Raw genomic sequence first — 18,074 nt, 5'->3', positions numbered from 1 at the left:
AGGAACAGCTTTCAGTGATAGCCTAGCTCAAAATGGGGAAGGAGGAATGGGAGAAACACAGAGCCATTGTGACAGAGTGTTTGTAAATGGGATGTGATCAGAGCTCCCCTCTGATTTCAGTTCTCTTTCCCCTTGCTGGAAGGTGTGTCCCAGATTAGAGGCACAATATAGCAGAGACAGGTGCTGCAGAGACAGGCCTTGGTGGAACTGGGGGCACAGAGTTACCTTGAGATATCTAAAGATTAGTTGAGCTAGAATCACAGAAATTTTCATATCTTCCAGCCAGAAGCTTAGCCTCTGTCATCACCTGTTCATTTGTCACAGGAAAAATATTTGAAGTCATTCCATCCCCACATGACTAACTAGAAACATTCCTTCTCTCTATTCTGCTAGCTTGAGCGGTCGTTCAAATTCATGCGTGAGGCAGAAGATCAGTTGAAAGCTATTCCCCAGTTTTGCTTCCCTGATGCAAAGGACTGGGCCCCCATCCATCAATTTGCCAGGTAAGTACTGTACTTTGTATCCTGACTCATGAGAAACAGATTTCTATATCAAGCTAATTAAATACAAGAGCTGTTACGGTAGAAGATTGGGCAGAACTCTGAGAGGGGTGTATAGGAAATTCAGATATACTGGGTGTTTATTGGATTTGTATGTCTGGGACTGGCAATGAGGCTGATGGGTATCTTGTCATTCTGGTTTCTCTTTCTGTAGTGAGACATTCTCATTTGTCCTGACCGGAGAAGATGGAAGCAGGAGATTTGGGTATTGTAGGAGACTGCTGGTAATTATCCCTGAGTTTTTTCCTTTTCCTAGTGGTGCAGCTTTATGTGGGGTTGGTGTTACTGGCACCCATTCTGGAAAGCGGAAGGCTGCTGCTCTTCTCTTTCAGTGTGGAATGAAAAGAGTGGCAACAGAGTAGGTTTACTGTCTTCTGTTCAGTGCTTAAGTCCCTCTCTGTGTCCCATCCTCCACTCCAGACATAACTCTCCTGTATTTTCCTTGCACCCGCACTTTACCATGGCCATGGACTGTTGTTTCACCCTTGAAGCTGAAGACAGCGTTTACCAGGGTTTGAGCCAGGTTGTCATCATCACCATACTGTCAAATGCCTGCCAGTTTCTGAGCCAGCCAGTGAGATGCACAACTAAGAGGAAAGTCGCTCTATTTTTGCAGTTACAACTCTGACGTTTCCTTGGTTTTTTGTGTGTGTGTTTGTGTTTGTCTTGAAAGCCCAGTGGAAAAGGGAAGCGTCTCCCAGAAGTTTATTGCATTGTGAGTCGCCTTGGATGCTTCAATCTCTTCTCTAAGGTGAGGAGGGAGAAAGAGAGGGAATTGGTGCTGTGGGTGAAGAGGGACCTGAGAGTGAAGCCAGCACGTGAATGAATGGGGATCCGGGAAGCCGATAGCTGAAGAAAGGATCTGAAAGATCTTGTGAGGCAACTACATGCTAATTCCAGAAACTAGCAAAAGCACAGGTAATAGGAAAAATAGATAGTCATCTCTTGCCTTCTTCCTTCAGCACAACTTCCAGAATGCAAGAGAGGTTAAAAGGTGGAGTCCTGACTCTGAGTGTAGTGGGGAGTTTGCAAATTTTCAGCTTTACAGTGACCTCACTGGAGCTGTGTTTCTCCTGATAAAAAGAATTCAAGGGTCTTCAGTTGCACCTTTTGCCTTCTTTCTTTTGATACACCATGTAAATACTGGATTAAGAGGACATAGATAGATACAGGTGCACTTCATTCCTGGTGTTCTCCCTTCTGATTTGCATGGTTTTGTGTCTTCATACCTTTATTTCAGATCTTGGATGAGGTTGAGAAGAGACGGGGCATTTCCCCAGCCCTGGTGCAGCCTCTCATGAGGAGTGTCATGGAGGCACCTTTCCCAGCTCTGGGCAGGACGATTACAGTCAAGAACTTCTTGCCAGGCTCAGGAACAGAGGTAAAGACACTTCCTAGAGAGGGGGAGACAGGCCAGCAAATGGAGCAGGAATAGCAACTGAAAGTCAGGACCATGGCATAGCACTGGGGATCTTCAAGAACAGATGATCTGTCAGCTGGCGGGGGAAGCTGGAGAGTAAAACAGGGGACCAGAGGGGATGGTATGGAGACTTCAGTGACTCAGAATCAAAATGGAAATCCTGTGGTAAGAATGAATGTAAGCACACAGCCTAATATAGTAAAAGGAAACGGGACATTGGCCTTGAGGCCAGGAGGCACAGACAGCAGCTCCTGTGCTGGCCAGCATATGACCTTGGATCTGCTCAAGGACGCCACATTTAACTTCCTAATGACAGGTTTGAACAATGTGCTCCAGCACCCTTAATACGGAACCTCTGTTTGTGTGGCTCAAGTCAAAAAAATCCTTGAAACCACACCAGGCTAATGTTGCAGCCTTTGAGAAAGGCATTTTCACAGTGTGGAGGTGAGGATCCGTGTTGCATCTCACACAATGTGGTGTGAGGACAACAGGGGGGTTTTAAGAGTGCAGGGCTTTAGGGCATGGCATTGAAGGACTGTGGGGGGATGGAGGGAGACAAATTGAAGGTAGTTTTGGCCATACTTGGTGCAGGGCCTGGTATGCCTTGAATGTGAGAGGAAGTTGATAAAGTTGTGTCTGCAAGCTTTCAGCAGAGCACTACATGATGACATTCTCCTCAACCCAACTGGAAACAGTCCCAAGTAAATGACATTACTGCAGAGAACATGCAAAGCTGGTTAAAAATGTGTGCTGGAGGAGCAAAGTCCCTATGGTGTGCTGTGAGAATGTTGTGGCTGGTTTGTGGCTGGGATTCTGTTCATTAATTATCTGATTGATGGCATAAACTCCACATTTACACAGTACAGCACTGGGATGGGGGTAGGCACTTTGGAGAGTAAGGGTTTAAAAGTCAAAGTGCCCTGAATTCAAGAAACATGCTCAAGTGTTCAAGAAATTACTGGATGTGGCACTGTGGTCTAGTTGTCATGGTGTTGATTAGCTGGACTCAATGATCTTAGAGATCTTTTCCAGTCTAAATGATTCCGTGATTCTGTAAATGGAACATCTGGTGAGAAAATCAATATGGACAAGACCAAAATGCTGGGAGGAAGAAAGGAGTAGTCTAATACAACATGAAAGTAACTGAGTGAGCAACAGTACTTCAGAGAAAGATCTGGTGGTACAGTGGGCCATAAAGTGAGCAAAAGTAGCGGTATGGTATTATTTAGACAAATTCCTTCATTGAGAAAGCAAGTGAAGGGATGAATAATAAAGGAAAGCAAATTTTCTACTTTCCAGTGTTGATGGAATTTTCTTTAGAGTATTGTTTTCCAAAACATGCACCCACTAGGAGAAAGCCCCAGAAGGGGCTTTTAGTTCTGTATACTAAGTGGTCTAGGAAATATAGGCAAAGCTTGAGAAAATTGTTTACTTAATATAAAAAACTAAAGACAAAGGAAGACACATGATAACCTTTCAATACTCAAGAAGTTTCCTACAGAGAGGAATGTGACCAGTTGCTCTCAGTGTATACTGAGAGTAAGACAACAAGTAATTGAAGTAATTTGCCACTGACATGTTTCAGCTGCAGGCTTGGTGTTGGTGAGGGTAGTTCAGAACTAGAGTAATTTTCTTGTGGGATTTATGAAATGTGTGGTGTTGGAGGCTTTCAAAAACAATTTAGATAGCATCTGTCTAAGATAAGGAGTATGAAGTGCTAAGGTGCTATGACAGGCATTATTTAAGTAGATATGAACAAAGAAAAATACCCACAGGCTGCTCTTGTCTGTAACTGATATAAAAAATTTATGGTCAGGAGGTTAGGCATCCAGATTCTTGCAGTAAAAAATAAATAAATCGTAACTGTAAAAGTCAGTGTAGATTTGAAAGGCTCCATGACATTATGCTGCCTGAATACCAGAAAGCCTGAAAACCACTCTTAGCTGGACACAAACTAGTTTTTCTCCTTATGAAGAGCTCGCTGTCCTCAGTCCAGTGGGAAGAACTTGTGGTTGATCTCTTGCTGTGCCTACTGGAGTGGACTCTGGATCATCTTCATCTGGAAGAAGGATTTATGGGAGGCCTTTGGAAGAACCATGTTTGAGGACTTACTGCTGTGTGGTGCTCCCAGCAGTCAGTGAGGGCTGTTAGCTGTGAAAATACCTGCTGGGTCCTTGCTTGGCATGCTCTGGGTAGGCACCAGGAGCTCACCTGTGCTCTTTGTGTCCCCAACAGGTCATCGAGCTGCGGCGGCCCCTCGACTCCAGGCTGGAGCATGTTGATTTCGAGTCCTTGTTCACCTCCCTCAGCGTGCGGCACCTGAGCAGAGTTTTTGCCTCCTTGCTGCTGGAAAGGAGGGTGATCTTTATTGCAGATAAGCTCAGGTACCCTCTTGCATTACCCTAAAGAAAATGCTGGCAAGGAAGGGAGGCTGGGAAGGCTGCAGTGATAGATCTCTCTGCTTTATTCTTTTTCTTCTCTGCCCTTTTCAACCTCATAATGATGTGAATAGGGCTGTTTTTCCCAGGAATTGGGAACTTAGGCCATGAACCATAATTTCATTTTGCAGCTTGCAAAAAGTGCTGCTTCTTGTCCCCAAGGGGAACCAAATTCCACTTCCTCCAGATAATTTCAGAGCAGATCCCTGGTGCTAAGAAAGCAAAACCCCTCGTTTTGCTCCATTGTGCTGCACTGTTCCCTCCTGAGCTATGCTTGGGTTTGCAGGGATCAAGCCTTGTGCAGAGATCACAGTCCCTTCTGAGTTTTTCCCTGATGTCACAAAATCTTCTTTATTTTTCTGCTTGTATTTTCATATTGGTTTATAAAGACTTCTTTTTTCTTATTGGGATGAAAGTCAAGGATGCGGCAAAATAGGGAAATGAGGGAGGAGAAATGAGGAGGGGAAATGAGACAGAGGACTTCCCCTTCTATTTTGAATCTGCTCAATTTGCTTTTTAAAAAATGTATTTGTTTGCTCTCCTAAATTATGAAAATGGGTCCAGGTTTCTTTAAGATCTTGTGCAGCTGGTGGCTGGCAGCTCTCCAGCCCTTGAAGCACTTGAGGATTCGGGGAGGAAAGTTCGCCAAGGCTGGGGAAAGAAAAGCTGCCTGGATGAGTAATGACACCGAGGAGCATGCTCAGGTTTCAGGAGTGTACAATGCCCCTAAGCTGTCTGTTTTCACAACTTCCAGGCAGCAGCCTGCAGCTCTGGGACTGAGCACTGGGGCAGAGAATGGAGAGGCCCCTTCTAGAGGAAAATAGAGGGGGAAAATTCATTCTACATGGATCTGGGGCTCTCTGTGGGCAGAGCTCGGGCAGTCTCATCACAGGGATAGAAAGGCTGGGGAGAGGGAAGCTGTAGCACTGTCTGCTTGCAGATGTCTTGGTTCAGAAAGGGGAAAATTTGCCTCTTTTTAATTACTGATATGTTATGCGTGTAGAAACTTGGTATTCTGGATACTTAAACCACACATTTCATGCAGAGCATTTAGATTTGTATTGAAAGTGAGAGAATTCATCCAAACACTAAATATCTATGTAACATACGTGATTTATGACATAATCTATGATCACAGGCTCTCAAATATTTTTCTCTTCTTCTGTAGGATAAATTTTACATTCTGAGAAAAATTTTTAAGGACACAGATTGACATTGTAATCTCTACATGAGAGCTGAGTGGTATCAGGGAATTGCAGGGAACTTTTTGATGGGGGGGTTGAGGCATCACTTTAGAATGAACATTTGTTTAACAAATCTTTTCCTATCACATCTTTACATGACAGCACAGCACTGTGTATTCTGAGCATGGGGTGTGATATCTGTAATTGAAAGCACCTTGGTGGGTTTTGCTGTTCATTTCCCACCCCTGTATCTTTTGTCAGGATATCTAGGGTCCTTAGGAGTTAATCCAGCTGTACAGGCCTGTAAAGAGAGTGGGAGAGAGCTATAGAATCATAGTTTCTAGAATCTCTAAATATCTTATAAACAGCTTTTTTTTTTTTTTTTTTTTTTTTCCCCCCTGTGAAAAAGGAATTGTCATGTTTAAAAGATCCAGGGCTCCGATTCAAATAGTTACCATAGATTTGGCAGCTCTCTCTGAGTCTTTTAATATTTGATGTTTCTGAGAAGACCTTGCTCTGAGCAATTTCAGGAAAGCCTTTTTCTTTTCTTCTTACAAAATAGGAAGTTTCTCTGGCTTATTTTTGTGGAGCAAAAGCTTGGAAGTTATCCCAAAGGACTGTAAAGATGTGAAATGAAGAAAACAAAGAAAATATCCCTCAAAATTAAGTAACTGCTATATTTTAATCCAGTTCAGTGACTTGAATGGACTGGCATTGTGAGCCTTTCCTAAGGGGAACAGTCTCTTCTACTCATAGGTGGACCTTCCATATTTTGAAGGCTGATGCTATTGTAGATACAGGATCTTCTGTCCAAATGATACTTTTCCTAGGACAGAAACACGTTGAACTCAATGAATATTAAGTAGCATTCACTCTAGGAGTGAAAATGCCAATTTGAGAGGAAAGATAAGAAATACTTTTTGGAAGTAGCTGAAGAGAAGGAAAAAAACTATAAAAGCACCTGTTGGAAACTGCTCAGAGGTTAGGAATGCTAGAAATAATCCAGCTGAGATGGATTAATGGGAAGAGTGCAGGTGACACAGTGAAAGATGCACAATAAATTACATTTATCATTAATCTTTGCGGTTCTTCATGTGGGTACTATCAATAAATATCTGTCCATGTTTCAAAAGGTGTGTCTGGGTGTGAGGGACAGAGAAATGATGTGTACAATTTGTTTACATCCTTTAATTGCTATGAAATCAGTTAGTGGGAAAAGAAAGCTGAAAGGTCTCCTGCCAAATACTGCATGGACTGTGAAATGTTTTCAAGCTGAGCCAAAAAATGCATCTAACAAGTGTACAACAAGTGAAATACTTTGTCTTTTCCATCTTTAGAATGAACATTGAGTGTTTAAATACCTGTCAATCCACAGCTTGGCAGCGGAAAAGGGAAGAATTTGGTTTATTAGTTTTGGGTGGGTTTTTTTTCTCTGTTGCTATGGATACTGGAGTATACACTGCCTCACAACCCAGGAAAATGACTTTGTTAAAACTGTATTGGTCTGTGTAGTCTTCCCCCAGCTTTTGTTCATTCCTGCAATGTTAACTTTAGTCCTGGGGCAGTGGAGACAGTGGCATGGGTTAGACACTGCAACATGAGAGCTGCTTTTGTTTCAAAGGGATGTCGCCTGGCATGCAGCTCCAGGCACTGCCAAACAACCTTTTAGAAGGCATCTTTCAGCTAAAATCACCTGATGTCACAAGGTACCTCAAGCTGGGCAGTTTTTAATGGCCTGAGCAAGAGATCTTGTGATTCAGAAGGCTTTTTAAAAAGAAAAGCTTGCACAGGCTTAAAATCAAAGCCTCCTTTTTCCAGATCTCAAAAGCTTGTTGTGGATCTGACCAACTCAAGCAATTGCCTCTGTCTCTGCCAGAAACCACAGCTGTATCAACAACACAAAGTGGTCATTGTTATCAAAGGCAGATCTAAAAGAATTAGAGTAGACACTTTAAATGTGGTTATTACCAGCAAAAAGTAATTAATCTTCAGGAAGAACCCTCTACCATGTGCTACAAAAACAAATCTGGGACTGCGAATATCAGCCTCACAGGTTTTTCCCTTTTGCCCTGTGATTAGGGAGAAGAAACCCAAGGATGAAGTTTGATAATAGTGCTGTCTCTTCAGATCATCTTAATACTCATTTCTTCACCTGCACAAACCTGCCACGTTGGTGGGAGTCAGTGAGGGTCCCCAGAGAGCTGGTGGAACTTGGCATCCTCCTGGTGGGATTTGCAGCAGTGCTGTGTGAAGTCATGGGACAATGCTTGGAAGCTCCTGTGCCTGCTAAATGTTGTAAACCAGAACTGTAATCCATCATAAGTAACTCCAGATGTGACACAGTGTCAGAAATCTGAAGGTGTTTGTAAAACAAGTCCTACTGTGGCAGAGCTTATTTTAAAAAAATTAAAATATACATATTCAAACAGTCTTAAATTGCCAAATGCCAGCATATTTTGAGCAGTTTGGTTAGTGCAGGGACCACAGGACTTCCTAGCATTAAACTACAGCAGGATGTTTGATTCAATAGTGTTTTTCAGGAATCAAGCAGATCCTAAACCCAAAGAGGGAGTCAGCTTTGGAGGCTTTTTATCACATATGTTTGCCTTTGGAGTGGAAAGCAACCAGGCTGAACAGCCAGTCCCTCCATAGAAGCTGTTGCAACTTGTCAAGGTGTCTTTTAGAGCAAATCAAGCTAGTCTTGGAGCAATTTTCCCAGGAGAGGAAGAAGGGTTTCTATGTAGTTGCAGCTGTTCTGTATTGGCCACCTGTGTTCAAGGTGGCTTCCAAGAAGCAGCAGCTTCACAGGGTGCTGTGTGGTGGGTTTGTGCACAGGGTGGTGGGAAGTACTGTTGTTCAAGCAGACAAGTGTCACAGGTTGCTGCAGTATCATTTTCTGACCAAGGGAATGCTTACCCAGAGACATCTGTGTGTCAGTCCCTACCCAAATCAGCCCTTTAGGGCAGGGTCTGAGGGTTCTTGTGTACTCAGTACTTTTTAGCCTCTGTACTAACCTTGACATCTCAGTCTCAACTGTGAGCAACATGCAGCTCAACCGTGTTCCCTGCAGAAGGCTGAATGAACCCTGAAAATGTGCTCAGCATCTTGAAAGCGTTCTTCAAAGACCTGCAGCATTTTTAAGGTTACTCATGAAACCAAAAGCCTTAGAAAGTGGTGCCTGTGTCCCATTTGAACAGCTGGATTGAACCTCTGTGTGGCCTGAGGGTGGCTCCTGACACTTCCCAGAGCACACTGCAGTCACGTGGCTGCTGGCTGAAGAGTCACACAGGTGGTATAAAAGGGATTTATCAAGCTGGATTCTTCTGCAAGGCTCATCAGCCTGATGTGAATCAGCAGTCCTTTAGTGCTTGTTGCAGTGCCAAATGCAAGAGAAAGAGAGATCTTAGGCTTGAGTCACTAGATGGCCACGGTTCTCCTGGGCTCCTGGCAACCTGCAGCTCCCTGAGACTACCTGCAGAGCAAGTCTGATGTGTGGAAAAGGTACCTCAGTGATACCTCCTCTGTGTCCATCCCTGAACTGCTTTGCTTACAAAGGAGGCTCACAGACCTCAACCCTACCAGTATTGTTCCCTGGAAAGGTCTTCCACAGTGAGAAATGTTTGGGAGCAGAGATCACTGGGTTTCACCCTGGAGGCGTTGAGTCATGCACAGATGGAAGGGTGGAAGGGGAAGTTATCTTTACTTCCCACTGCCTGGTGTGTACATTTTCAGACTTAACACAGCTCTGCCTTTGGCTTGCACTTGCTGGAGCTTGGCCATCTCTCCTCCCACTCGATCTCTCACGTACCATGTGTACTCGCTGGGGCTCGAGAGCTGGGCTGAGGGAAGAACAAGCTGCCATAAATATAGTAGGAGACAGCTTGCCATAATATCTCACCATGCCATAAATAACCACATACTTCAGCTGCTCACTGTTCCTCTGTGGAGCTACCTGGACTCAGAGATGTTTTCCATGGGTTTTTCACATGCTGTCTATAAATTCAGGTCCCATGTTTAGGCAGAAAATTTGGATACACCATCAAAATAGAGGATTGGTGACTTCTAACACTTCAGACTTCTAACACTTCAACATTCACCCTCTGCTTAAAGAGGAACAGTGGGTGGTGATAATGCCCCAGTGCTGTGCACAAGTGATGAAAGGTGCAGTTCTTTCAGCTTTCACTATGCTGCTGCTGCTACTACCAGGTCTATTATCAGTCAGAAATCGAGGAGTGGAAAATATGCTCTGCAGTAATGGAGAGGAAGAGAAGCCCATGCTTTTGTATCTGCTAACATAATCTGAAATGTATGAGTAGCACAGCTTTGAAGGAGACGGTTTTTAAAGGATTTCATTAGCTTGGAGTGCACTTCTAAGATGACACATTCACTTTTGTTGCAGTCCTTTCAAGATTAGCTTGTATGAAAGATACAACAAAAATAATTTTCTTTGATATTATTCCCACATTTTTTTCTGGGTGGGGTTTTTTTTTTTTTTTTATATTTCTGTTTCTTGCTAGCTCCATGTTTTCTCATTATTTTAATTTTGCTTTTCTCAGATTCATTATCTACCTTGCATGTTTGATAGACATAGCAAGGTGTGGACCAGCTGATGATGTCAGGCACAGCTGGAGAGCAGCAACAGAGAGGCAGCCTGGAGAGTCTATGCAGGGAGGGGGATTCACTCACAACTTCCCAAACAACGATGTGGAGCTGAAGGTTTTTTTCCCATTTAAAGCTGCCAGTCTGTAACAGAGTCTTTGGAGGGTCTTCCTCTGTTTTTACAGAGTACCCCCTTAAAAAAGACAGTCCTCTGGGAGTGAAGGGAGAGGAAACTGTCCCCATTTGGTGAAGAGCCTTTCTCAGAACACACATCTTTCCCAAGTGCCAGTTCCCTACCTATCGCAGTCCCAGATAAAATTTTCAGATTAAGCAGATTCCAGCCTCTCCCCTGGGATCTCCTCATCTCCAAAAAGTGTCATGTGTTTAGCAATGTTTCTTGCCTGATTACTTACTGTCACACTATTGTCCCAGCAACTACAGTTTTGTTCTGCTAATCTGAGCTTGCACGATGGAAGCCAGCCAGCTGTCCCCCAGCCATACCACTCTGCTCAGCGTGCCCTAGTGACACAGCACAGGGATGCACATCCACCAAACTTAACTGGAGTGGGGAGGGGAGGGGAGGGAAAGCAGGCTTCACTTTTCAGAGCAAGCTCAAGTCCACACCCATCAAACTCCTTCCCTTGCTGAATGTAAATTCTCCCATGGAGTCTAATGGGAGCCAGCTGGGCATGCTTCTCAATCCATGTGACTCCTGCATGCTGCACCAGCCTCCTTCCTCTCCTTTCCTGGATGCTGGTAAAACCAAATGGTGTTATATATACAGGATTTATAGCAGCTAGCCTTCCCCCTCTCTTGACACATAAAAATGCTTCCAGACCCAGAAGAGATGAATAACTGATGCCCTGTGGCAAGCCCTGCCATGGCTAACTGGATAGCCTGCCTGACTCCTACCAGAGAGCTGTGGGAGAATGAGCTCATTTCTCTGGGCATAGAAGATGCAGTGGTGGTCTGATATTTTCCATCAGGACACTGGAGCAGCAGATCTCTGATTCAGTGGAATCCATCTCTTGCCATAACAGCATGGGCTGGGGTCATCTTTCAGAAGTCATTGCTTCTGAAGCTGAAAAATGGGGTCAGAAATGTGGGTAATTAGAGAGATCAATCAGGGAGCAGTTGATTTCTAGGAAGCACCCCTCATTCCCTGACTGACTAGCCGTTGCCCTTGGTTGCGTTTTGTCTTCCAGCACTCTCTCCAAGTGTTGCCATGCCACAGTGGCCCTACTGTACCCCTTTACCTGGCAGCACACCTACATCCCCGTGCTGCCACCGTCCATGATCGACATCGTGTGCTCGCCCACCCCCTTCCTCATTGGCCTGCTCTCCAGCTCCCTGCCCCGCCTGAAGGAGCTGCCCGTGGAGGAGGTGAGTGAGCCCTGCATGCACACCGTGCTGTACTCCAGGTTGTTCCCTGTGGGCTGAGCTGTTTTGTGTCAGCTGGCAGTGCCAGGGAGCAGAGCTCTCATCCTCTGGCTGCCATGAGCATGGGTAAAGGCAGAGGCAGGTGTTCCCCCAGGCAGACAAAGGTCTGTGCTCTGCCTTGACCACAGCTTGGGAAGGCAGGGGACTGGAATCTCCCACTGTGGGGCTGCTTTGGAGATGATTTTATTGCAGTTTATTCTGGTTTCTGCATGGTGCTGTCTAGGGGCTGCATGCAAATCCTGTCACTCTTAAGTGTGATTGCTACAGCCTGGCGAGGACAGCTGTCCCTCGGGTTAACACAGGAGCCTCACAATAGCAATAAACAATCAAAAATTGGATTCCTGAGGCACAAGGGTGAGCACAGCAAGGCTGAACATGCTGAGGGAGGGATTTCCCTGCCTGCCTCCCAGGAGACAGCGGTGCAGCACATTGGGAGAAAGGATGAAGCTCTGACCCTGCTGGATGGTAAAGGAGCAGAGGGCCAGGCCTGGAGCACAGCCTCCTGCTGTCCAAGCTGAGCTGTGGTTTGCAGTTGCATCCCTAGAAAGCCACAACACAGGCTGTGCTCCTGGGTCATCCTGGGTGCCTCCTCCAGCTGCAGTGGAGGGTAGGAGGAGCAGGAAAGTGTTTCCTCCAGAGTAGTTACAGATTAAGATAAACTCTGATGGTGGAAATAATTACTTCCCCTTTTGATTCTTGCTCTTTCATTCTTAGGTCCTCGTCGTTGACCTTGTAAATAATCGGTTTCTGAGACAGGTGAGCAGAGCTAATTCACATCCTTTTCTCCCCTTTTTCCTCCATAGCTTACCTCCATCTGTGTTTGCTGACCTGCCTGGCTGGGTGGATCACTTTCTCCCCACTTAAAAACTGAGGCAGGGCTTGCAGTGGGCAGCGTTATAGGGGTTGCTCTGTATATATGTAACATCAGCATCCCAAACCACAGCTGTGGAGGACTAAATCTTTGGGAATTGCCTTTTTTTTTTTTTTTTTTTTTTTTTTAGGGGAAAATGGTGGCACTTGGGCACTATGGGTCCTCAAGTGCCATCCTGTAAGGCAGAGGACAGGGCTGGAAAGCTTTGGCTCAGCTCTGTCTGCTGGGAAGCAGTGTGGGTTCTTCCAGCCTGTGTCCGTCAGTTCATCTCCCATCACATACGCTGCCCTAAGTGGGAGGGGAGCCTTGATGGTTTTTGAAATCCTTACTGCCTCAGGAGCTTGTGGTTCCTCAATCCAGTCCTTGCACTGGATGGGTCAGAGGCAGGAAAGTGGTACATGGGAGCCTGTGTGTTGCTCAGCAGGCAATATTGCCTGCTGATTTTCACTTCCCTTTGTTGTGGAGAGGAGGAGTGGGAAGGGGAGGAGGAAGGGAAGGGGATAAATGAGCAAACATACTCCTGGCCCAGGAGGCTCTTTTTTCCCAGAGCTCTTTGGCAGATGGCTGAGCAGCGCTGGCAGCGTGGGTCTCTGCCGGGGCTCAGCCCGTGACTAAGATGGGATGAGTGCTCCTCCTGCTGCAGGGAGCAGCTGTGGGCGAAGGCCAAGCCCTCCCACAGTCCTCACTTGCCAGCCGCCTTAGCTCTGGGGTAATGCTTTACCTTGCACCTCTCTTCTGAAGGCTTCAGCTGAATCAGCCGACTCAGCCAGGGCTAGTAGGAGCTCTGCACAGTCACTGGCAGTTCCTTGGCTCCGATGCTCCCTGGGAATTCTTATGCCTGTGTAAGAAGTTTGATGCCTGAGCAGAGGCTCTGCTCACCTGGCCATGTGCCAGCATTGTTCGCACACCTCCTCTTTGTGGCAGGGCCAGTGCTCCTGGGCAGACGGTGAGGCCACGGATGAGCCCTGCCCAGTAGCCTCTCGGGTCAGACATGTAAAATTCCTCCAGAACAGGGGAATATTTAGGAAAAGACACCCCCTTTCTCCTTCCTCTTGGGCTTCTTGATAGTACTGCGCTGGGTGGTGCTGGGAACGTGCCAAACCTATTACAGTTACCCCTTTTCCCTCTCCTCATGGTTCATTTCTAGTGCTCCCTGTGCTGTGCTGGGGACAGGGTAGGAGATGTTTTTGTTCCAGCCCCAGTCCCTGAGGAGGTGGCTCTGTCTTACAGATGGAAGATGAGGACTCCATCCTGCCCCGCAAGCTGCAGGCTGCCCTAGAGCACATTTTGGAGCAGAGGAATGAGCTGGCCAGTGACAAGGAGGAGGGCCCTGTCAATGGCAAGCAGGGTAAAGCACAGTGCCTTTCAGCTTAAAACCATGTCTTTTCCTGCTCCTTTCTTGTCTGTCACTTCCTAGGGGAGAACTAGGCTTGTACTGAATTTAACACCGCAGGTATTGGAGGTAGGATTTTGGTTAAGCTGTATGAAGTATTCCAGCACATGGGGGCAGTTCTCTGTGTGAAGAGCAACAATACTTATCTCTTCCCAGCTCTGGCCATGCTTCCCTTACAATTCCAGTGAGCACCTGTATTCGTTTTCAGAGGGGTTTCATAGCTTTTCATTCCACTCTGCTGCTGGCCATGAGTGATGCAGGCTCCTCCAGGGGACAGTCACCTGCAGAGCTGCAGGCTCGGCAATGACTATGTGGCTTATGGTGACTAGGCTGGGACAGCTCTCTTGGGGAACAGTATGGGCATCTCCTTGGTGCAGAGGAGCCTGGAGAATGTGCTGGTTTTGGCTAGAACAGAGTTAATTTTCTCCATAGCTGGTATGGGTCTGTGTTTTGGATTTGTGCTAGAAATGGTGTTGATAATACAGGGATGTTTTAGCTGTTGCTGAGCAGAGCTCATACTGAGCCAACACCTTTCTGCCTCCCATCCCACCCCACGAGTGAGTGGGCTAAGGGTGCACAAGGAGTGGAGAGGGGACAGAGCCAGCTGACCCCAAAAAACCAATGGGTTCCACATGGAGTCATGCTCAGCATATAAAGCTGCAGGAAGAAGAAGGAAGTGCAGGAGGCATTTGGAAATAGGATATTTTGTCTTCCCAAGGCATGTGTGCTGGAGCCCTGCTTTCTTGGGCAGGGCTGAACGCCTGCCTGCCCATGGGAGCTGCTGAATAAAACAATTATTTTGTTTTGCTTACATGCAGTTTTATATTCATCTATTAAACTCTCTTTATCTTAGCCCATAAGTTTTCTCACTTTTACTTTTCTGATTCTCTCCCCCATCCCACCAGAGAAAAATGAACACCAAAATAAAGCTCAGTGTCTTTCAAAGTAGTAGCAATTTGGTCTACTTCCATGACAAGCACTTCCTAGGATGCTCTCTCTCTTGAGCAGCTTTTTCTTCTCAGGCTGCATCTGAAAAAAACCAGGAAATTTTTACCCATAGATTTTCCTAGCACATTCTTACAGCACTGTCCTGAGCACTGCCTCTTTATTTTTTCTTTAGAAACCAGTCCTTTGAACGAGGTGGTGTCTGAGGCCTTTGTCCGTTTCTTTGTGGAGATTGTGGGCCACTATTCCCTCTTCCTGACCCCCACGGAGCGAGAGGAGCGGACCCTGCAGCGTGAGGCTTTCCGCAAATCCGTCTCTTCCAAGAGCCTCCGACGCTTCCTGGAGGTCTTCATGGAGACACAGATGTTTGGGGGCTTCATTCAGGAGCGGGAGCTGCGGAAGCAGGGGGTCAGAGGTGAGGGGCTCCAACTGGGCTCTGCTGTGCTGGAAGCTGCTATTGCTCCTACGAGAGCAGGGAGATGCTCCCACCACCTCCATCCCCGGTTCCATGGCTGGAGGCTGCTGTGTCTGTACAGGAACACCAGAAGGGAATCTGCTGGTTCCTTGATGGGATTGGGATTGCAGGCATCTTTCACTCTTGCAGTATCTTCCACATGTGTCTCTTCTATTCCACGTTGAATTCCACTGCTGGAATGACATTTATTCTCGCAGTCCCTCATGTCTTCTTCATGTGTCTAGAGGAAAAATGATTGGTCATGGTTCTTTTGTCTAGTAGAAAGCTTGGATGCTCATCTCCTTCCCCGAGCTGCTACTGCAGTTTCACTCCTGTTATCCCACAGTCCCAAGGGCTCTACACACAGCTGAAATGTCTTATCCCTGCTGCTACTGGTGCTGGCTTAGCAGTTTCCTGATGAGCATTACTAAGCAGGGAATGCTTGAATAGGTGGCTGAGTAAAAGAGGTAAATTCTGCATGCTGATTCCCCAGATGATGTCACTCCCTGGGTTTAGCTGTGTTCGTGGAAGAATCAAGGGAGGTACATTCTGTACCCTGAGTGAGGTACAGCAGCTCAGTCAGCCTTGCAGTGGGGAGGGAGAGGGCAGACCAAAGCTTCTGTGCCAAATCTGGCCTCAGCTGATGGAGGAGGTGGGGTGAGTTGTTCTCTCTCCTGAGCAATAATGTGTGGGTAAGCTGAGACACTACCTTTTCAGATGGGCATACCTACTTGGATTTATAGACACAGAATAAAGCTGTTGATTTCTGTCTTTCTGCAGGTCTGTTTGAGGTACGGGCTCAGGAGTACCTGGAAACACTTCCTAGTGGGGAGCAGAGTGGAGTCAATAGGTTCCTCAAAGGCCTAGGTAAGGAACCAGCAAAACCCTTGGCTTCCCAAGGGCTGGGCTTCTTGTTGCCTTCAGGTTGGGCAACACAGAAGCTGCCCAAGGGTGACAGGGCTAGTGACTATGTGTGGCATCCAGTGCCTGGCCATGTATCCCTGTGCTGGCTCTGGCCCTGGTCAGTCACTGTCTGGAGGCTGGTGGAGAACCAAAGGCTGGGCCATGAGCTTTATCTGTGTCTTCTAAAGGAGACAAGTGGATCTGAGGAGGGAATGGAGCAGCCAGTGACTTGGGGATGGTGGATGCAGGTCCTGATGAGGGGATTGACCAGAGTTTTCATTGCCTTCAGGTTTACCCTTAGGGATCAGCAGGGGGAACTGCCCAGGGGTATTCTAAGATTCAGTCTATTTTCCACTATAAGGGGAACTAGCCAAGAGCTCCAGACTGAGGTTAGAAGTCTTTGATAAGCCATTGGACACCGTGGCTGAGTTTGATCAGGTGTTAAGATCACATCCCTGGTCCTCTTGTCTGTTCTTGGCCATTTAAGAGCAGCAGTGCTTGAGGGGCTGGTGTGCCCTGGACAAATGGGCTCTGGAGGGTGTGCCTGGGAGCTTGCAAGGTCTCAGCCTGCAGCACTGCTCCCAGGGAATAGGCACAGCTCTGCAGACCCCTGCTTCCAGCTTTGCAGGGCAGCTGGCTGTGGACAAGGAGCCAGAGACAGCAGCAGGGCTAGTACACTGCAGAGGACAGAGGTGGTGGGCAATGACACTTGTTTTGCCTGTTGCTGTGGGGAGTCCATTTTCTTATCTCTGTCTCTTCAGGCAGCAAAATGAAATTCCTCCACAAAAAATAAGAGCGAAGCACATCCTCATTCCACAGAAGAGAATGGCTTTACCACTTAGCAGCAATAAATCAGACTCATCAACCATTCCCACTGAGCCTGCTCCCAGGAGCCAGCAGCCTTGGGCACGCTGGCCACGGCCGGGACGCGCTGCACAGAGCCATGGTGCTGCAGGAAGATGGGATGGCTGGGGCTGCCGGGACAGGCTTCTGGATGTCTACAGTAGCAAGCACTGGACCAAGCACTCTCTCTGAACTCTGCACTAGAAAGTTGCAGGCATCCCGGCGGATTGGATCTCTTAGCTAGTCAATTCTTTATTTGGTTATATTTTTCTATTTATATTGAGGTTAGAACAGTTATTAACCAATGACTCTTGCCCTGCCTCCTCTCTGCCCGGTGCTGCCAGAGGCCAAAGCAGGATTCCCATGGGACTGAGCAGGGAAAGAGGGCATGGAGGGAAAGAGCAGAGATGTGTGAAAGTAGGTCTCTGCAAAGCAAGGACACTGAGGGCTGTAGGGATGATGTGGACTGACCAGGAGGAGCTTCCAAGCAAGGGAAAAGGGTGAGGGGAACCACTAAACCTACTGAGGACTTGATGGGCCAGCCAGCTCCCTGGGTGGCTCTACCAGGGAGTCTTGGCACAAGGAGAGGCCTTTCCTCATGCAGTGTAATTAAAAGCGAGTTGAGTAAAAGGCATGTGGATCCGTGGTGTTTTCGTGGAAAGGGATGAGCTGTGTGCTCCCACTATCCCACCTAGCGCCAAGCATGGGCCAGAGAGGACATCAAGCAGCTGGACCCTTGACTTGGGCAGGCCCTCAGCTTCCCTGTGAATCTCAGATGATGGGTGGCCTCAATCCCTCACCTGGCAGCTTGCCAGGAGTGCCCAAGGTGGAGCTCACCTGCAGGATCTTGTCTGAGAGACCTGCTTCCCAAAGGTCAGATGTCATCTGCTGTCGTGGGTGTTGCTGCTGGGAAGCACAGTAGGGGACAGGCAAGGACAGAGTGTCTGCTGCTGCCTTCTGTGCTCCTGCCTGGACAGGAGGTGGGGCCTCCTGCTCAGCTCTCCTCTGTCTGTGGTGACCTTCG

General features: G+C 47.1%; 1 protein-coding gene across 2 annotated transcripts in view; it reads left to right on the top strand.

Moving 5' to 3' along the window:
- The window catches only part of DENND2A (DENN domain containing 2A), a 56,703-nt gene extending 39,019 nt beyond the window's left edge, over positions 1-17,684 (top strand). Inside the window, exons 10-20 of one of the 2 annotated variants that reach the window (XM_041398584.1) lie at positions 394-503; positions 715-784; positions 1,234-1,311; positions 1,801-1,941; positions 4,216-4,364; positions 11,407-11,584; positions 12,356-12,397; positions 13,743-13,860; positions 15,026-15,265; positions 16,085-16,171; positions 16,969-17,684. In XM_041398584.1, the coding sequence (XP_041254518.1) occupies positions 394-503; positions 715-784; positions 1,234-1,311; positions 1,801-1,941; positions 4,216-4,364; positions 11,407-11,584; positions 12,356-12,397; positions 13,743-13,860; positions 15,026-15,265; positions 16,085-16,171; positions 16,969-17,000 (1,245 nt within the window). In that variant the 3' untranslated portion in view covers positions 17,001-17,684. Of the gene's footprint in view, positions 1-393; positions 504-714; positions 785-1,233; positions 1,312-1,800; positions 1,942-4,215; positions 4,365-11,406; positions 11,585-12,355; positions 12,398-13,742; positions 13,861-15,025; positions 15,266-16,084; positions 16,172-16,968 lie in introns of those variants that run through there. The other variant, XM_041398585.1, reaches the window with a different exon arrangement.
- Positions 17,685-18,074: the final 390 nt, after the last annotated feature.

This window comes from Onychostruthus taczanowskii, unplaced genomic scaffold (assembly GCF_017590055.1).
Source record: "Onychostruthus taczanowskii isolate IOZ18803 unplaced genomic scaffold, ASM1759005v1 scaffold15, whole genome shotgun sequence".
Classification (NCBI taxonomy): domain Eukaryota; kingdom Metazoa; phylum Chordata; class Aves; order Passeriformes; family Passeridae; genus Onychostruthus; species Onychostruthus taczanowskii.
Note: the sequence above shows the minus strand (reverse complement) of the source record. Positions and strands in the feature narration are given on the sequence as shown.